At 44.4% G+C, this 18,487-nt stretch overlaps 1 protein-coding gene across 1 annotated transcript in view; it reads right to left on the bottom strand.

The window, feature by feature from the left end:
- Window positions 1-1,052: 1,052 nt before the first annotated feature.
- Window positions 1,053-18,487, bottom strand: part of mrpl23 (mitochondrial ribosomal protein L23) — a 35,780-nt gene continuing 18,345 nt past the window's right edge. Inside the window, exon 5 of the mRNA XM_076732827.1 lies at window positions 1,053-2,116. Coding sequence (XP_076588942.1) covers window positions 1,952-2,116 — 165 coding nt within the window. The 3' untranslated portion in view covers window positions 1,053-1,951. The remainder of the gene's footprint in view (window positions 2,117-18,487) is intronic.

Here is an 18,487-nt window from a genome sequence, read left to right as displayed (position 1 = left end):
TTCCACCCCCGAATGATTTTCTGTTGTTTGTTTTTAATCAGTTAGTAAGTTGTTCCTGTTTACTTGGTCTTCATAAAGAGCTAAAATGACTAAGAGACATTTGCCTGTGTGATCAACAGATGAGCTCATTAACCAGTGTGTGTCTCAGCGTGTTTACACACTATAAAATGTGGCATCTATGTGACTTTAAGTGGCAGTACCCAACATGTCCAAAACAATACATAACCAGAACTGGTCATAAAATGGTGTAATAATATCAGCACCTCAGTGCCGGGTTAATGGCTGCGCTGTGTATGTACAAATGTGTGTCTGAAGGCATGGGGTACTCCCATGACAAGGAACAGGAGGGGAACAGGGACAAGATTTTATTGGCAAACAACAGAACCTGATTTCCCAACTTTCATGTGGGGTCTGTTCAGGCCAAGAGGAGAGCAAGAACAGGAATTTGGTCTCCCTCTCTGCTGGTTAAGCAGCTGTTTCTCTGGAGGTCCCGACTGGGCAACAGAGACAGAAGGAGCAGGGAAACAGGAAAATAAAAGTGAGAGTGAGGCAGACAGAAAAGAAATGGAGTGGCTGTGTAACAGGAGGCTCGTTTTGTTCCAAATCAGATTGCTTTATAGCGACGCAGGGGGTGAGTGGTTCCAGGCAGCAGACAATGGGCCAACAGGATCAATATTGACATTCTCCTTAGTGATAGCTGAGTTTGCTGGGTGAGGTCAGGGACGGGACCTTTGTGTTAGCCAGCCAGCATTAGTGGTCATGGCTGGGGGACACTTACTGTAACCTTGGCCTCTCAGCATAATGGAGGTTCTGAGCGAGCCCAGGAGAGGTCCCTCCCCTTTATGGGCCTTATTACCGTAAGAGAGCTCAGTCCTCAAGTGGCCCGATTCAAACACAGATCATTACTTTGTCAAAACAGCTACCAGACCACGTTGGCACACGCTTGGGCCAGCTTGTGTGGTGAACAGTGTCTTGAAGTGCCAGTTGTTGAGCGCAGCAGCCGTGGGAGATGAGGCGAGGAGAACACAAGAAAAAGTAAGCAGAGCATTTTTGGACAAGTGACCGTTTATTAGTTCTTATTCCAACAGCACTTACAATTAGACATATTCACTGGCAAGTCCCCCGCGCTAGGCAAACACACACACAAACATTGGGTACAATCTTCTCTCAAGAGTTATGGCAGGAGGCGCTACCGCAAAATAATAAAACACTCCAGCAAATTCCATATCGTTGCTTTTGCTGAAACAACATCTCAATTGTTGTTTACCTAAAGTGGTCAATTAATCCAAGGCAAACTCATAAAAGAGCAAAGTATGTGGGTTGTCCAGGTAGTCTGATCCAACTGGCTAAGAGTCAGGGCTACTAGGGATACCACAATATACCACTCCCCAGCGCGGCAGAGGAAGAGGAGTGTGGGACAGGGACAAGGAGAAAGAGGGACAGCAGAGGACGAGAAGGAAGGAAAACTCCTGAGGAAAGAGGAGAGACAACGAAAGAGGAGGTGCAGAGGCAGAAGTGCCAAAGAGGAGGAGTAAAAGGAGAAGGGGGTGGGATGGGGTGGGATGGGATGAGTGGGAGGAGGAAGGAGAGGAGGTCATCTGAGGTGATGGAGATTATGTACAGTGGGCTGGTTTCATGAAAGATGGAGCTGGGCCACTCTCCTCCTCTTGTGATTCTGTTCTGGCTCGGGTTACTGGACCGAAGCCTTGAAAACTCTCACACACACATGCACACGCGTACGCACGCACGCACGCACAAGCACACACACACCAAACACGTCTCCAGTCTCACACACACACACGCTCATTCTTCTTTCCTACACACTTGTGAGTGTTTTCTTACAGAAATAGAAGTGACGTCACAACAGTCGCGTTGTAAATCAACGCATGTTGCTCCCAACGAAACGCCCACGCGCACATACGAGCCCAGAGCTCCCGGTCAGTGGGCTGTCTCAGAGTCCGAACCACTCGGTGACCCCTCCTCTCCTGGGGTCAAGTTTCTGCCTCTGCTTCTCGTCCTCCATGAACTTCTGCTGAATGTCCTCCATGGATCCCTCCGCCACCTTCTGTTCTTTAGTCGAAAAGATGTCGGGGAAGGTGAACGTCTGGCCCTGGGCCTGGGATACAAAGGCAAAAAAAAAAAGAGAGGAAATGAGAAAAGAAACCGTCGCCTAATAAGAGGAATTAGTTGGTTATTTTCTCATTTGAATCACTTCAGAAACCAACAACAACAACAAAAAAATTTTCTCTACTTTACAGAGACGACAAGTGAGATACTGATTTGGAATTCAGGACGCTTCTTCTCCCTCTATACTCCTCTTCCAGTTACACAAACGCTCTCTTTCACTCTGGCATTCAATTTCTCCAACTCTCTCCCACATTTAATCTCTCATCTCTCTCCATTTCTCTGGTCTTGATTTATTCAGAGGGAAAGGATGGTATCCATTATTTATTCCATACCAACCCATCTCTGGCCATGGCTAATGCATCACTGGCCCAACAGTAGTCTGTGTCAGGCCCGCCGTGGAGTACAGTACAGCACACACATGCATGCTTGCACGTCCTCACACAAAAAAATAACAGGTCAGTGGGTGCAGGCATGCACACATATCCATAGCCTATCCCTCTCAGCCTCTCCCATGGACACCTGGCAACAAGAATGCACTGTTATCAATCTCAACTGGAGCCAAATCATTGCTGTCCTTAAACGACTCATAGAAAGGCGGATTATAACAGCCTGTGATGTGACTGCACTCACATGTGTCACTTTTATCACTAAGTGTTTGGATTTTGAGCAAACTGCTAATCCTCACAAATGTTCCCAAAGTGATTAATGATCGCTAACGTTGCCGTTTACACCAAACAACAGCTTCCACTTCACAATGACAAATAGTCACATGTCATTATGTGACTCATAACCTTCCAAATTATTTCATATAAAGGCCTACCACTATAAAATGAATTGCTTCCATGAACACAATTGTCAATCAACTATTCTGTTTAAATATGTGAAATATTTTGTTTGGGGTCAGTGTGTAGGCGTTAAGGAATGGTCTGGCTCTGATGTGAACGTTACTTTGTCTGTCTCCAACCCCCAAAATACCAAGAGAAACATGCATATAATTACCACATAGCATGGTTTAATTCCCAAAGGGGGAGACAACATGAAGCTCGCTCAGCCAAAGATGCAGAATGGAGCTGGCCTTGTCTACTTCCAAAATGTGCTGCACCAAGACAACCTAAACCAGGAGCCCTTGGTATCATTCTTGTGTGTTTAGACCCTTGCATGTATAAATGGGTTCGCTCAGGTGCACGTCTGCATGCGTTTTGTCTTTTGCTGCCCAGGTTATGACCAGGTAAAAACAGGAAGACACCAATATAAGACAAAAGGCTAAAATGCATGAGGATTGGATGCTCAGTGGACCTCAGCTCGTAAAACAGTGACTGGATACATGCTGCTTACCCGAGATTTCCACCAGGCGCGTATCTGTGACGTCGCCTATGTGACGCATATTTGCTCCGTCCTCCACACGTCCAATCACCACCACGCATGTCAGAAGCAAAGTGTTTTCCCTGCCAGTCTTTGTTGACTTGGTCAGATTGTGTTTATTTGGTGATTTCTGTGCTTCTACCATGGGTGGGTAGCCTTCAAGGTTAAATGGTTTCTTTTGTTGTCTGTTTTCATTGCATTTATTGCTGATGTACAATCAGGAGTCTCATTTTGAAATTTTACTGGATTCTTGACATCATTCCTGTGTCTGACTTCCCGTCTGGCTCAATCTGCTCTGTGCACATTGAGGGGTCTGAAATAGATTCAGCATGTACGCTTCTGGAGCACCTTTGAAGCGGAGATGCTACACACACGGTGGAAATGAATTCATCAACTAGAATGGCAGCGACCAGCTCCATAACACACGTCACGGACGGAGCGTGGACCTTATGTGCCTGGTGGAAATTAGGGGTAAGAAGTCTGTCTAAGATGCTCCGTACTTCATGACTAGTCGGCACTGGAATGAGCCTACATCACGAAACATTTTTGGTTTAACCAAGGTTGACAGGGAAAAAAAACCAAACCAAAACAAAACATTGTTAAAAGCAGCAAAGTAGTTTTAAACTCATTTTCTCTATTTCGATGTCCCCATACATGGGACATCTGTTGTGCCAGAGGACACTGTTAATAGCAGACTTCAAGCAAAACTGACAGCTAATAATCTGCCTGTATTAACAGAAAGTGAAGAGACAAATGTGGAGAAAATGCAAATGAGCAGCTGATCGTGTGCCAGATCGAGTCCCTTAAATTAAAAGTACATATATATGAACAAACAGTTAAATTACACAATGCTCATCCTGCAAAAAGTATTCTTAAGTCCATTTTCCATCTACATTTTTTGTATAATTCAGTTTTGAAAAGTGTCACATGTTTATTTCAAAATAAACCCCAATAAATTGGCTTTTTAGCCAAAAACAATGAGCCCAAATAAGCCACAGTCTATTTACTTTTTATTGGTTGCAGAGACCGCAGTCCACCTTTCACCAGTGTTTCTTAGTTACTGACTAATCCTAATTTGAAGTTTTCAGTGAAAAACAAGCCACCCTAATGGGGAGAGACTGGCTGGCTTTTAGTCTACAAATATCCAGACGTTATTGCATTAAGACATTAACCACAACCCAGTCTTTATGTATGTGAACCACAGTTGAGTCTGACATGTCCAATCTGACAATACTGGCATGACCAGGCATCTAGCTATATCAAAACACAACTATTATGGAAACTACTATTTTGGTATGATACTTTACACAGACTTGTATTCATGTTACTCTCTAAAACCTGGCCATTTGAGTCTAAACTCTCTGATACCAGCTTTGAGGAGCAGCTCAAGCAAACCATGCACAACCTTAAATCAAAAGAAAAGCCACCCTGTTCTTGTGTTCCTGTCTTGCGGCAACGCCTATACTGCAAACTACAGGAGGTTTTCTAGTGAGTGCAGTAATACAGGAAGAGAGACAAGAGTACAGACCCATGAGGAGGAGAGGCCATAGTCAGGCACAAGCAGAGAGCTGCCAAACACCAGAGAAGCACCTGGAAACCGACAGCCCTGCCAAGACCCTCAGTGTCTCTGTGCACTCGCACACACTGCCATCGAGGAACGCAGAATCCAGAACACAAACACTGGACCAGGTCAAGGGAAGTTTGCTGCAGGAGTAAGAGGAGGAGGAGGAGGAGTGGGGAGCAGGAGAAGGAGGCAGCGGGGAGAATGATGGGGGTGTAGGATGTGAGGAAGTGACTGGGAGAGGAGGAAGAGCAAAGCAGGGGTGATGGGGGAAGGGGTCTACCACAGCGCTATAAACACCAGACCTGGCAACGGGAGGAACAATGAAGCAGTGAGCCAAACAAGACTTCACCCAACTTGAACCAAATGTTGTCGCATGACAGTTCCCAGTTATACGGAGCAGCACTGGACACCTTGTGTATACACACGGCGAAGATTAATACCGGCCAGAGAGAGCGCGATTCACAAAAACAACAAAGCCCCAAGATTGAAATCAACAAAGCGCTGAGACTCGTTAAACAAGTCTTATTGTTGGCAGCAGGCCGCACCCTGTGTGTGTGTGTGTGTACGTATGTGTGTGCGCACGCGTGTGTCAAGCGTCTGCTGGACACATTTCCGCAATGAGAGAAAGTGCTGGCAGAGAGCGTTCATATTTTTGTTTGAAATATATACGTCGCACCACAGCAGAGGCAAAAACCCATGTCCCCTCGGTCTCTCTGCGCTCCAAGCCAAAACGATCTTCCTGTGTGTCTGTCTGCCCCTTTCTACTGGTGTGAGAGAGAGCGAGTGTGTGTGTGTGTGTGTGTGTGCGTGCGTGCGTTAATGCATACTGAGTGATTTACGGAGAAGATCGAGGTCTGGCCCGAAAGGACAAAAGTGGGGAAAGACAGTCAGGCATTATGTGCCTCCGGGGTTATGTTACCTACTATGCTTCCTAGATGACAAATTGTAAGGCGTGGATATTTTCCCTCGCTCTGCCATCATCTTCACCGTGCTCCCAATTGAATCAAGCTGCCATCCAGGAATATTGGGACGAGGCCCCACACAGCTAGTGATGTAAACATACTCCTCTTACGCACATGAACAACCCATTACACCCACAGTTTCCCTCTCAATGGGAAAAGAAGGAGAAACACTGGGGGGGGGGGGGGAGGTCGAGGGGACTTCAGTGAAATGTCCCCACATCAAACCTGGGTTTGTGTGTGTGTGTGTGTGTGTGTGCTCGTGTGACAGTCATACACAAACCCCAAGTAATCCTGTTTGCAGCCCCAGAGGGATGGAAGGAAAGAGGAGAGTGAAAAGAGAGAAGACCAGGCGAGGGATGGAAAGAGAGACACAAAGGACAACTGTATTCTATCTGATTGACCTTTGCTTCTGATCTGTGACAAACTGAGCATGCAGTCGTTACTCAAAAACAGCCGCAGGGGGAAAAAAAGTCCTGATGTGTGTTTGTCTGTGTAATAATTTCCCCTTAAGAGAAGAAAAAAAAAAAAATGGAAGAATGTCGAAAGAATGGACAAATGTGTGACCGGCAAACCTTGCAATGCATGTGAAATCAATACGGGGAAAATGTGAAAGGGGCGACTCTTTTATTATTCATAAGCTTAGATTTAAGTATGAAATATGAAAGCCATAGTTGTTCTGGCCTGATGTGTTAAAATGTCTTCGATGAAAACAGGAAGGTGCCGCTGCTCGGAGCTTGAATAGAACATTACGGCACAGTCAGCAGCCGGGGGGACACAAAAGGCTGATTCAACCTGCTGCTCTGAGAGTTACAGCATATGGGACATGAAGTGGACCGGACTGGACCAGGACCAGCTGCACCATCAGACATCGCCGTGTGACAGATGAGATACACATCAGCATTTAAATGCCTCTGAATGGGCTGCACAGTAAGCACAGAGTAAGAACTATGCTTCCGAAAATACAAAACAAAAGGAGGCTTTCAAAGATGATTACTCAACCCCATTGTAGTAGGTTTGACTTCATTTTCCAATATCCTCGATCCACAGAATAGCCTTCATGGTATCAGGTTTTATGTCCTCTGGAATGAAACAAGTTTGGAGCAACATTTTATTACTTTGAAGACTGTTTAACAGCTGTAAAACTACTCTCGGGGTCAAATGGTGACTTCCATTCAGATAATCTAGACAACTCAAGAACTGAATCCATCAGAAAATGCATTCTAACTGCTCTTTTACGACCAGAGATCAGCCTTCCCTTTGTGCTCTCTCAAAACCTCGAGCACCTAAAGTTATTGTGGAGCTAAATAAGATGTGACTGAGGGGTGGGGGCCAAGTACACAGACTTCTTGGATGACCTCACTTGACCGAATTAAAGAACAGAGGAGCTCACAATGTGGTCACAGAGACTGAAAGGCTTAAAGTGGTCTGAAAATGTGAAACTGAGCCATTCACACCAGCCCTAAGAGACTATCAGACAAACTACATATCCTTTTCCTTATTTGATGAGGGACAATCCGGAAGGCATCAGAAGATAGAGCCATTCACAAAGCAGTCAATAAAAAAACAAAATCAACCAGATGTTGGCGGTTGCCATTACAGTCCAGCCAAATCTGGGCCGCACACTGAAATGAGAGGTGTTGACGACCCGGTGAGAAATCTCATGAGGCTGTGGCTCATGCGGCTGCGGTGGCAGTGTGGTGGGTGAACTGAAGCAAAGCACAGAGACATCTTGAGTACTTGTGTGTGCGTGCATGCGTGCGTGTGTGGCAGTGAGAGAGAGAGAGAGAGACAGAGAGGTGTTCACTTTGCGGTAGAATCTATTTTGACCGCACAGCAGGAGAGCCTGGCAGACGACAGAGGGAGAGACCACAGTGGTGAGGTTACCAGGACTGGAGCTGAGGGCAGCCCCCTGCTGAGTGTGTGGGATATATATATATGTGTGTGTGTGTGTGTGTGTGTGTGTGTGTGTGTGCATATGCATAAACCCTATCTATCAAAGGAAACATCAACTGCACGTGCACTTATTTTCAACACACATTGACACCTGAAGCTGTGAGAGCCACCATGTTGTACTCCTGCCAGTAACCAGCTTCACTTGACCAGTTGTTGGAGGCACTGTGCCTTGCTCAAGGGCAACTCAGCAAGAGGGAAGAGCACTTCCTAGACTTCTTTTTTCCCCAGAGAGGCTCCGGTAGCCTCTCTCTGAATTTTAAAAGGTGTGATCACACCTTTGTGAGTCTGTTCTCTTTGGTCTCAGACACCATACCAAATTTTGTTGCATTTTCCTTGTTGGTTCATTTAAGTTCACGCTGGCCAATTACTAGTGAACCAGGGCTTGTAAACGAAAGTCAGATGGACTCACAAGTAGCTTGTTTATTGGACAGAGTTTTGGCAACCTGTCATCCTGCAAGATTACAGATTTTGGCAGCCAAGGAGCAAGGGGAAAAAAACGAATTTGATTCCAGTTCCTTTAGATTTAAGTAAGCATCATGGACTTTCTGTGCTTTTTGCCATAATTTAGCATCTCTGGTCTTCATACCAGATAAGAAGGAAATAGCTGACTACAGTGATCTGTACAGGCTGTGGTTTGCTCTTGGTTCATTTTGTTATGCTCGGCTTTCCAAGCATGAGTAAGTGCTGGCTATCCGATGTCAACATCCGTCTCCTAGTACCCATAAAAATCACATGAAAAAATGACCAAACAATAGACAACATGTTCATGAGAATGTTTCTGGGGCTGTTTCCTGTAGTTAGTTCAGATTACATTCCCTGTTCTAACAAACTGTACCCCAGGTCACTTGGACGTGGACCTATCAGGTTCGCTTTGCATTATACAGTTCTTGACCTGTCCAGACAAGCAGAACTAAAAGTAGAGAGGGGGTTTTCAGACTTGATCGAGTTGAACAGGTCTTCCCTGACCCCAGACAGTTTTTCTTGACAGTTATCTATGTTGGTGAAATGTGAAGGCATGCTATCTGACTCAGTGCAGTCTTATAAAGTGGTCTAGCGACCACTCCATCAAGATCGCTTCCAAGGAGTTCTGGTGTTGTGCCATGATAACCCTACCAAATGTCAAAACAAACCTACCATGCTTGTATAATGTGTGCTTTTCACATACTGCTGTTTATCGACTTTCTCTGGAATTACACTGTGGTGGTTATCTCATCATATTACTGTTATACATATTTTTGTTGTCCAAATTAAGGATTCCAAGCAACCTGTATTTAAAAAATAACAAAAGCAGCTCATGAATTTGGTCTTGCGTAAATGCATAACAGTTGAACACGGCTGTTTTTGTGTACTGTATATTGATATGGGAAAATGCTGAGATGATCATTTTAACCAAATCACCGAGCACTTTTGTCACAAATGTAAAGCAAAGGTCATATTATGTTGCAATGGCGCCGTGTTGTGCAATACATCCACGGTTTGAATGGATTTTGTGTATACAAAGAAACCCGCACAGACTGAAAGGCTGAAAGACACAAACCTGGGGTTGCACTCAAGTATTTGGACCAGCTCTGCAACAAGTTAGTAATAGTGACTGTAACGTGCTTGGTGTGAACACACTAACTGTTGATCTCACATTCTATAGCTACACCTCCAGAGGACCATGCGCCCGTATCGCTGACCTCTACTCAATGACTTTTCAGCCTAACATTGTATTATCCAAGAGAGCTTTTTGTCTGCGATCACAGAATAAATAGTCAAAGAAAACTGGGAGATGATGGAAGAGGGCAGAAGAGGAGAAGAGATGTAGCCTGATGATTGTAAACAGCTCCGGCTGCCAGGCCCCTGGGTGGGCCACACATTCACTCTCACTTTATCTCATTGACACACACAGACAAACTTACTTAGGTCACTTTTGGGGAAATGACATAGACATACATTCATTTCCTGGAAACCTACCCTAACCCTAATCATAACCAGTACTTGCCTAACCCTAACCCAAAACGTAACCACTGATCCAAAAATCAGGCACAGCTTTTGTCCCCAAATGCACCAGCCGTCCCCAATTAACTGGTCTTGAGCCTGAAACATGTCCCCGAAAGTCTCTCTCTCTCTCACACACACACACACACACACAGAAAATACTCTTCCCTGTTGTGCCTCTGTCCAGACCCCCTGTTACAAACCCAGGAACGGAAAACTGAGAGACGGAGATGGAGATAAACTGAGAAGAAAGCCAATACCAAAAGATAAATGAAACCAGACTGTTGTTTTCTCAGGAAAGACAGTGAGGTGAGGATGATTTATCGGGGAGATAAAAGAGCATACAATGAAACTAATTTACGATGCATTTGATCTTTGTTCAGACAGGTAAAAAATGGAGCAGGTGAAGGAGTCAAACTGTTGAGATGACATGAGAGTCTAAAAGGCATGGAGCAAAATAACAGCAGAGGGAAAGAGCAAAGTGAAATCGTGTCTCTCTGTAAAAGACAGATAAGTGGCAGTGAGAATAGACCACTAACCAATAGCATCCTGCTGCGGGTTCACTCGGGGTCATGACCCTGGCCCTCCCTCCAATTACTATGACATCTCCTCCACAGCCCGGCAACAGCCAAATAACTTGGTCAGCTTTGGCTTGCAGCAGTGTATGTTTGAGTGAGCCTCCATGTTGTTTATATTACTGGCTGTTACACTCCTATGGTCCACGTAACGGAGGCAGACAATATGTTGGACAGTGTTTTTACACAATGTTTTATGTGCAAACATGTAGTATATGCACAGGGGATTATTAATTGCTTGCTGTGCGACTCTTGATTCAGTGTTGATGTATAAAACTTTTACTCCAATACCCAGTGCTAAATAATCACCTACTCATCTCTGACTGGCGGTAACTTTCATACTATTATATTCCACCAAGACATAAGATTTTGTTGCAAATGCTGAAGTCTAATGAAGGAAAAAAATGCCATTCTGCAAATGCATCTTTGTTTTCATTTAACCACATTTAATTAACTAATCCTGACAAGCACGCTCCGCCAAAGCTGCACCTTTCAGTCTATGCAATGAAACAGACATAGACATAGACTCAAAAGGTAATGACTGAATATAAATACATTGAAAGGCTTTTGCAGAAAAAATGGCGGCCATACATATTATCAAAAGTAGGGTTTGAGCTCAGGAAATTTTAAGGTTTAAAAGTCTAGTTTCTCAGTATGTGGTAATGCATTTTCATATCTTAACATGATGCTGCATGAACTCTGATGTCCACCTTTAGATAAGATGTGTAGTGACTGCCTCACACACCGGGACATCCTCATCAGTTCCACACACTGACCCACTATTCAATATTCTTTTCTTTTTTTTCTTTTAACAGCTGAATTTGATATTTGGTACTAGCCAGTGCCTTATCCGAACACCAAGCTCATATCAGATTTGGTTTTGGCAGACAGGGAAAGTTGGCTTCGTGCACAAGTGAATGCTTAATCCCTGGAATGGAAGTAAAGTCATCTGACGTTTTTCAGCATAGATATTAACAATTATGCCATTGTTAATGTGGTCACACAGTGAGGAAAAGTACTTCAGATGTATCAAGATGTGCAGAGAGACGTATGTAATTGTGTGGCACTTAAAGATCCCCAGTCCCAGAGTGGAGGTGCTGTGTGGGACAAAGAGCAGAGTCAGGCAGGTGGGGGATCAGTGGCTCTGGTGTCAACTGAAAATACTTTAAGATCTCTCACAGGGACCTTCTGGCATACTAGTGCGGGGCGTCCAGTGGTACATACGCAAACACTTCTGCCCAGAGACAAACAGACAAGGCGTGAGTGAGAAAGTGTGTGTGTGTGTGTGTGTGTGTGTGGGTGTGGGTGCGTGCGTGTGTTTGTGCGTGGTAGTTTTCATGTCTGGGCATGTCTGCTCCCAGCCTGCTACTGGAGACATTGGACCCTGGTAACAGAGCTCTCAGGAAAAGATCATCACCATCTAAATACACACCCAGCCACCCACAAAGACGTTTACATCCATCTGGTCTTGAACTGGGCACTCGGAGGATAACAACAACAACAATAAGACAGAAGAACAGCAACAGCCAAGAATAACACGACCAAATCTGTCCCTATTAGCAATAATGACCAACAAATAGTGAATCATATCGCCCTCAGTCGCCCACCCAACCTCCGTACCTTAAAGCCAAATCACACCTAAACTTTGCTTATCCCAGCCATCCACCCCCAATACACACACATAAACAGCTGTTCACTATCATTATCCCCTCCATCTATGTCATTCACCCCCCACCCACCCCCACGATGTACCCCATTTCTCTCTCGCCACTGCATGTAAACAACCCTCACATACCCTCCCCCCCAATTTCAAGCATCCCCTCCATCCACCCCGCCCCCTCTCAGCCCCAGACCCAACTATCTAGGCTACCAAACACACACACAAACCGTTAGATGTTGCACAAACACACGCACAGACACACACACACCCCTACATGCACATGCAACATAAACATCCAGGCAATGCCCCTGCCCCCTCCCTGACTCTGAGGAATGCGGGGACCAGCTGGTGGAGAAAATAAAAAACGAAGAAGCATACCAAAACAGGAAATGCATCAGCAGGGGCCTATCAGAGGGCTTTATCAGGCCAGTGGCAGCCCCACTGAGAACCTGGGTGGTGCCGCATGCTGATTGGCTGATCAAAGTGGCAGCTGTGTCATTACAGGTCAGGAGGTCAGGGGTAATCAAGAAAGGTTACGAGCATGCACACTCGTGCATGTGTGTGTGTGTGTGTGTGTATGCACGCCGGTATGCGTGCGTGTGTGTGTGTTGCCATGGCTATCTAAATAAGGGGAACCTGGAGGAAATGTGGGAGGAAATGAGGGTGATGAGGGAAGATGCTGTGGGGAGAGATAAAGTAAGAATCAATCGAAACGACAAAAGCAAAGATGGAGGAAGAGATGCGGAGAGAGACGGAGAGAATGAGATCTCCAGATGTGTGTATTCATACAGCTGAACCGTGCTTTTATTTGTTGTTGCATCACACTAGATTTCTGTACTGTGCTGCTTTTGGGACATTTATGCCGCTTCTCTCTCTCTTTTGTTTCTCTTGCTAAAAATCACCAGTAAACATTTGCTGTGGCAATCCATCTGCAGCACAGTCATGTCATTAAAGCTTGTATCATCTGAGCTGAATTGGGCGTAAAGAGTGAAACGTGTGGGAAAGAAACAACAGAGAGCCTTCAGTGAAGCCATTCAAAAAACAGGTTCGCGTGTGAGATTCCAAACCGGATGGTTAAGACCCTGCTCGGTTCTCTATAATTCATGTTCTCTCTCCACTGAGCTCTTATGAAACCTACTCGTACACACATACACTCCCGCGTGCGCACATGCACACACAGGATTTTACTTAGGAGTGAATTTTCCAAATCAGGAGACACATAGGAAGATGGGGGGGGGGGGGGGGGGGGCTTTCAGAGAAGCTTGATTGCCAGGAAAAGCTTCTGCTTTTATTAGGCTCACCATCAGCATATTTTCACACACGTGCACACACGTATGTATGTACACACACTAATTAGTGCATCAGCCCATTCCTTCCTTGTGAGGATTTATTCGCCTAGAGCGCTGACAGATACGTGTAAATTTAGGTAAGGAATCACGAATTCCTCAATTCGAACTGAATTGAGAAAAAACATTGAATTGCTGCCTCAGGAATGTCCCTGTTCTGTAAGAGCTCACTGGGACATGTGACGTCATAGTGATGGACCAAATGAGGCTCTCATTAAAGGAATTAGAGAACTTCAGTTACGTGTTCTGGGAAGATTTACTGAGTCTCGATAGATTCATCATATCAAATTTTGTGGTGATTGTATACATTTAGGGTGTCTCACTGAGTCTGTCAGTATGTGTTTTTGACTGTCATCATCATCTTTCTACCTGTGAGAGTTAAATATCAAGGCAGCACAACTTTCCAGGAGCTGATGTTAATTTAGATAGCCATCTTTTTTTTTTATCTTAGTTCTGCGTAAAATGTCCCTATTTAGTCAACCTCATCCTACTTTATAAAATCAGGCTTTAGTTGACTAAAGGGCTGGGCATGTAGTCTTATCTTGGTCTAGTTTTAGTCCATGAAAAGTGTTGACACTTCAGCCTTTTTTAGTCATCAGATCACAGTGAACAGTCTATAATATTTCCACCTCCTCTTTTTCGCCAACAAAAATAAAGAGAGATTTTGGCCGTTTCTATTTTTTGAACTTTTTTCACCAATAATACAGTTGGTGTTCAATGACATCATTGCCATTTTATCATTGTGTCATCGTAGTCATGGAAAAAAAAGCTCACGTCCCATGACTGACAGAGGTTAGTGCTAGTCCCATTTGGCTGTGGGTTCAGCTACCTGTTAGCTTAGATTTAAGATCCAGTTAACATGGTTACACTTAGGTCTAAAATGATTATAGAAAATCATATTTGTTTATTTTGTTGGACAGAAGCACCCTGCTTGCACTGTGCTTTCTTCAATAATACTATCAACGTGCAAAAAAATAGGCAACACAATTCTTAGAAAACACAAAAGTTGAACTAATTGAAGGACTGACAAGGACAACTGAGGACAACATGAGAGCATCTTCTGAGGCAATGTGTTTCCTATGAATTCATGGTCTACTCGTGTTTGAGTGATTTGTTTAAATATTACTGAAGTGGTTGGAAGAGCGGTTTGTTAAAATGAACAAAACAATGGCAAGTTATTTGATGATGGCAACCAAGGCTATTTCTAGATTATAGCTGTTTTTAACTAAATATACCTACAAGGAATAAGGGGATGCCCTTTGATGTGAAAAGCAGAGCTTCACACTTCATGGACAGCTGCACTGTCATCTCCTATTTTCATTGGTGTGTTTGCTTTGAATTACATTAAGATTTAGAGTATTTTTGTTTATTCCAGGCAACCGTAAAGCAACTTGCCATACAGGAGAAACATTGTACTTGTATTAGTGGTATAAATTAAAATGGTCATTTTCATTTGATAAATCGTCTCCTTGAGAAAAATGAAAATGAGACAGACACAGAGGAGAAGAGAGCTCTGGGATAAAAGTGGTAGAAGTTAAAAATGTTAATTGGCGTGATAAGCAAGGGTGAGGCAGCACAGGGAAGGGAAGGAAGCAGAGCGGCAGACAGACAGACAAGGCTGTGTGAGGAAAGCCTGTGTTTGCGTGACAAGGTGGAAAGGAGGAAGAGGGAGGGAAGGAGAGCGGGAGCCATCATGATCCAAATAGTTGAAAAAAATAAAATTCCACACAGATAAGCAAGATTTCCCCCTCGGCCAGACCGCCTGATTCAGCACCTCCAGCTCCACAGAGCCGGGGCTCAGAGCGGAGAACAGGAACGGGAGGAGGCGGGGTGGGGGGACCACGGGGGCTTGCAGCCCCCCATCCTGTACCCCTCTCCACCACCACCCCCTCAGCCCAGCCAGATACACACAGTCACATAAATATACACAACCCTAGAGGGTCTATTGTTAAGCAACAAGGAGTCAATAACAGATAGGAGATGAAGGGAGGATAGTAAGAGAGGCTGTACAGCAAAACGTTGCCATCTAGTGTCAGTCAAACAGAGGGGAGAGCCAGACTTAACCACAGCTTCCCTCTCATAATCACTCTCAATACAGCTGTTTCTTCCTCTCTCCCTCCTTTTCAGCTGTGTCACAACTCCTCCATGTTTGCCACTCGGTCTCTCCCTCTGTTTGTTTGTCTCCCTCTCTCTCTCACTCCCCGTTCTCTTTCACTGCGAGTGATGCCTTCCCCGTGGATCGCGCGGGGGTGGAGAAAGCGACAGAAAGAAACACGGGAAATGAGCAATTTGATGAAGCTACCACTTATTCTACAACTGTTGGTCCAACCCCATATCTTGTTTTGTTCTGTGGTTGTCGGGTCGGGACATTGCTTTGGGGCACCAAGCAATCTGACTGGTGTAACTGCTTTGCTGCATTGCTGTCAGTGACCAAGACCCTGGAGAGAAACCTTGACACCTTATTTACTGCTTTTATGAAAACTTGGCCACCAGGCACATAAACAATAACGAAGAGCTACTCGTGGCATGTGTGTGAAAGAGTTGTGCTTTTAATACATGCAAAGGTCCCCACAAGAATATATATATATATATATATATATATATACACACACACACACACACACACACACACACATATATACACACACACACACACACACACACACACACATATATATATATATAAACAACTAAAACAAAATGAGCATTTCCCAGACCTCATTAGAAAAATCATTAATTTTAGGGTTCAAATTTGTAACTTAAGGAACCAAATACAACCTCGTAATGTGTATAAGAATACATGGATGTAACTTCCATAAATTACTTAAACGACAAGTTTGATTAAACTAAAAGCATTTAAGATATGTGTAAATGGGTCGAGGCTGTCCTCAGATGTGGTGAACTAAATCGTGACTACTATCAAAATAGTGACAGCATTGGTTTATGTGTAAACAAAACTAGCCGCTCACTTCATGACAACTAAAGGTCGGCATCGTGACAACACCTTGGACCATCTGCGTGCCTGCTCTCCCTTCTGCTGCAAAGTTTTCACTCATCATCTACTCACACTACTTTCGCCCTTATGCAGTCTCTCCTCTGGCTGTATGAAGTGAGCTTTTGTCTATAGATAAACTCTGCTGAATGGAGCTTGTGTGGGATTTTTGCAACCACACCCCACAAAAGGATAGACTTACGATGATGCTTACAGAGTCCCTGCAAGCCCAGATGACTTCTAATGCACCATGGACTTGTAATCTGTGTGATTTTATTAGGTGTATGCACATGTCAAACAACAGTTAACAAGTGTGGATTTTATGCTAAATGGTTGCAAGCGTCAAACAGGTGCCTGGATGTGCCATGCGGTGCCCAACACGCAAAGAACACAAACTGCTGGTCCTCCCTTCTGACCTCCTCTGAAAACAAATGGAGGAAAATGTTTGAGATTCCTTTCTTTACACGGACACCATTCCAGTCTTTCGAGAAAATGATGGGGAACTTTCACTTACCAGCTGACAAACTGGTCAATTACAAAATAAGGTCCACATGTAGTTTTCTAAACTGTTCCCTTTAATACAATGGACAACCTCAGAACTGCAAATGATATTAATAAATAAGATCAGCTATATCTTCAAAATCCAGTAAGCAATGTTAAAATAAGATACTGTCACAATCTGACCAATGGTAGAAAATCTGCTGATTGAACATTGTTACATTTATAGCATGCATTTGCCATTTACAGCACAATGTGGAACTGAACTGGATCATTCAGAAATGCAGAGACTGGGTCAGGCATCCCATTCATATATTCACAGCGTCACCCTCCGGGAGCTTTCAACATGCACTCTGAGCACTCAGCCCACTGAAGTGCTGCAGCTGGCACCAGCCAGCTAAACTCGCTTGCAAACTAAGCTGCCACTCCAAAGAGAGAAAATAACTCTTCCTCTGACCAAAACTCACCACAGCCTTTTCATTTACATGCCAGGCAGAGAGTGCTTTATCGTAAATGTTTGACTGACAATAATGTTGCCGAACAATGACTGAAAACATTTAAAAGTGACTATAATTTCGGGAGTGGAGGGCTTTCTCTTTTATGAAACACACAAAGGTTACAAAGATTTCAAATGAAGCAAGGTTTAACTGGAAATGGTGGCACGCTGCACTTCAGCTGTGAGATGGGCCAAGAGAATTTAATGAGGGTAAACCACAGGGTCTGACATGCATTATGAACATGATCAGCTGCAAAAAAAACAGCCTTCTTGTCTACCACGCACATATAAGTCAACTTTGAAGAAGCATTTGGTGCGTTCTGCCTAGTAGGTACTAGAATATTCTTTAAAACCAGAGGAAAATGTTATTACACAAAGATACAGTGAACCAGACAAGAAATCTAATTACACCTACTGTAAATGAAGTAATGTCTACAACAGAGGTCAACAAGTGCAATGCAGAATTGGATTTTCCAACATCAGCCCTTTACAGCATCTAATAGATGGAACAGTATGAGTTGACTGCGAAAATCTGAAACAAGTGTTACCCTGAGCACAGCGACTACAGTTAGCCACTTTAGACTCAGCTAGTCCGAGCGGTGCATGAAAGCAGTCTGACTCTATACATACCAGTCTCATTGAAGTGCAGCCAGACCTAAAAGCAGTCTGATAGACTCAAGATTTTTCATTTTGCACTGTTGTTTTTGTCACTCCACCACCAGCACCACCCACACCCACACACACACACACACACACACACACACACACACACATGTGCACGCACGAACACACAAACGCAGCCTCTCCCCCTCCCCCTGATCGCTTTGCCCCGTCTCTGGACCTCCCTGCTCTGGCATGACTCCATCATGCCCTTAGTCCCCTCTCCTGTGTGAGCCCCTCACACACATATACACACTTTCCCACACACAGTGCACATTTCACACATGCAGACGCTATCTCTTCCCCTGTTAC

Source organism: Chaetodon auriga, chromosome 6 (assembly GCF_051107435.1).
Source record: "Chaetodon auriga isolate fChaAug3 chromosome 6, fChaAug3.hap1, whole genome shotgun sequence".
In the NCBI taxonomy this organism is placed as follows: domain Eukaryota; kingdom Metazoa; phylum Chordata; class Actinopteri; order Chaetodontiformes; family Chaetodontidae; genus Chaetodon; species Chaetodon auriga.
This window is presented reverse-complemented; position numbering and strand designations above follow the sequence as displayed.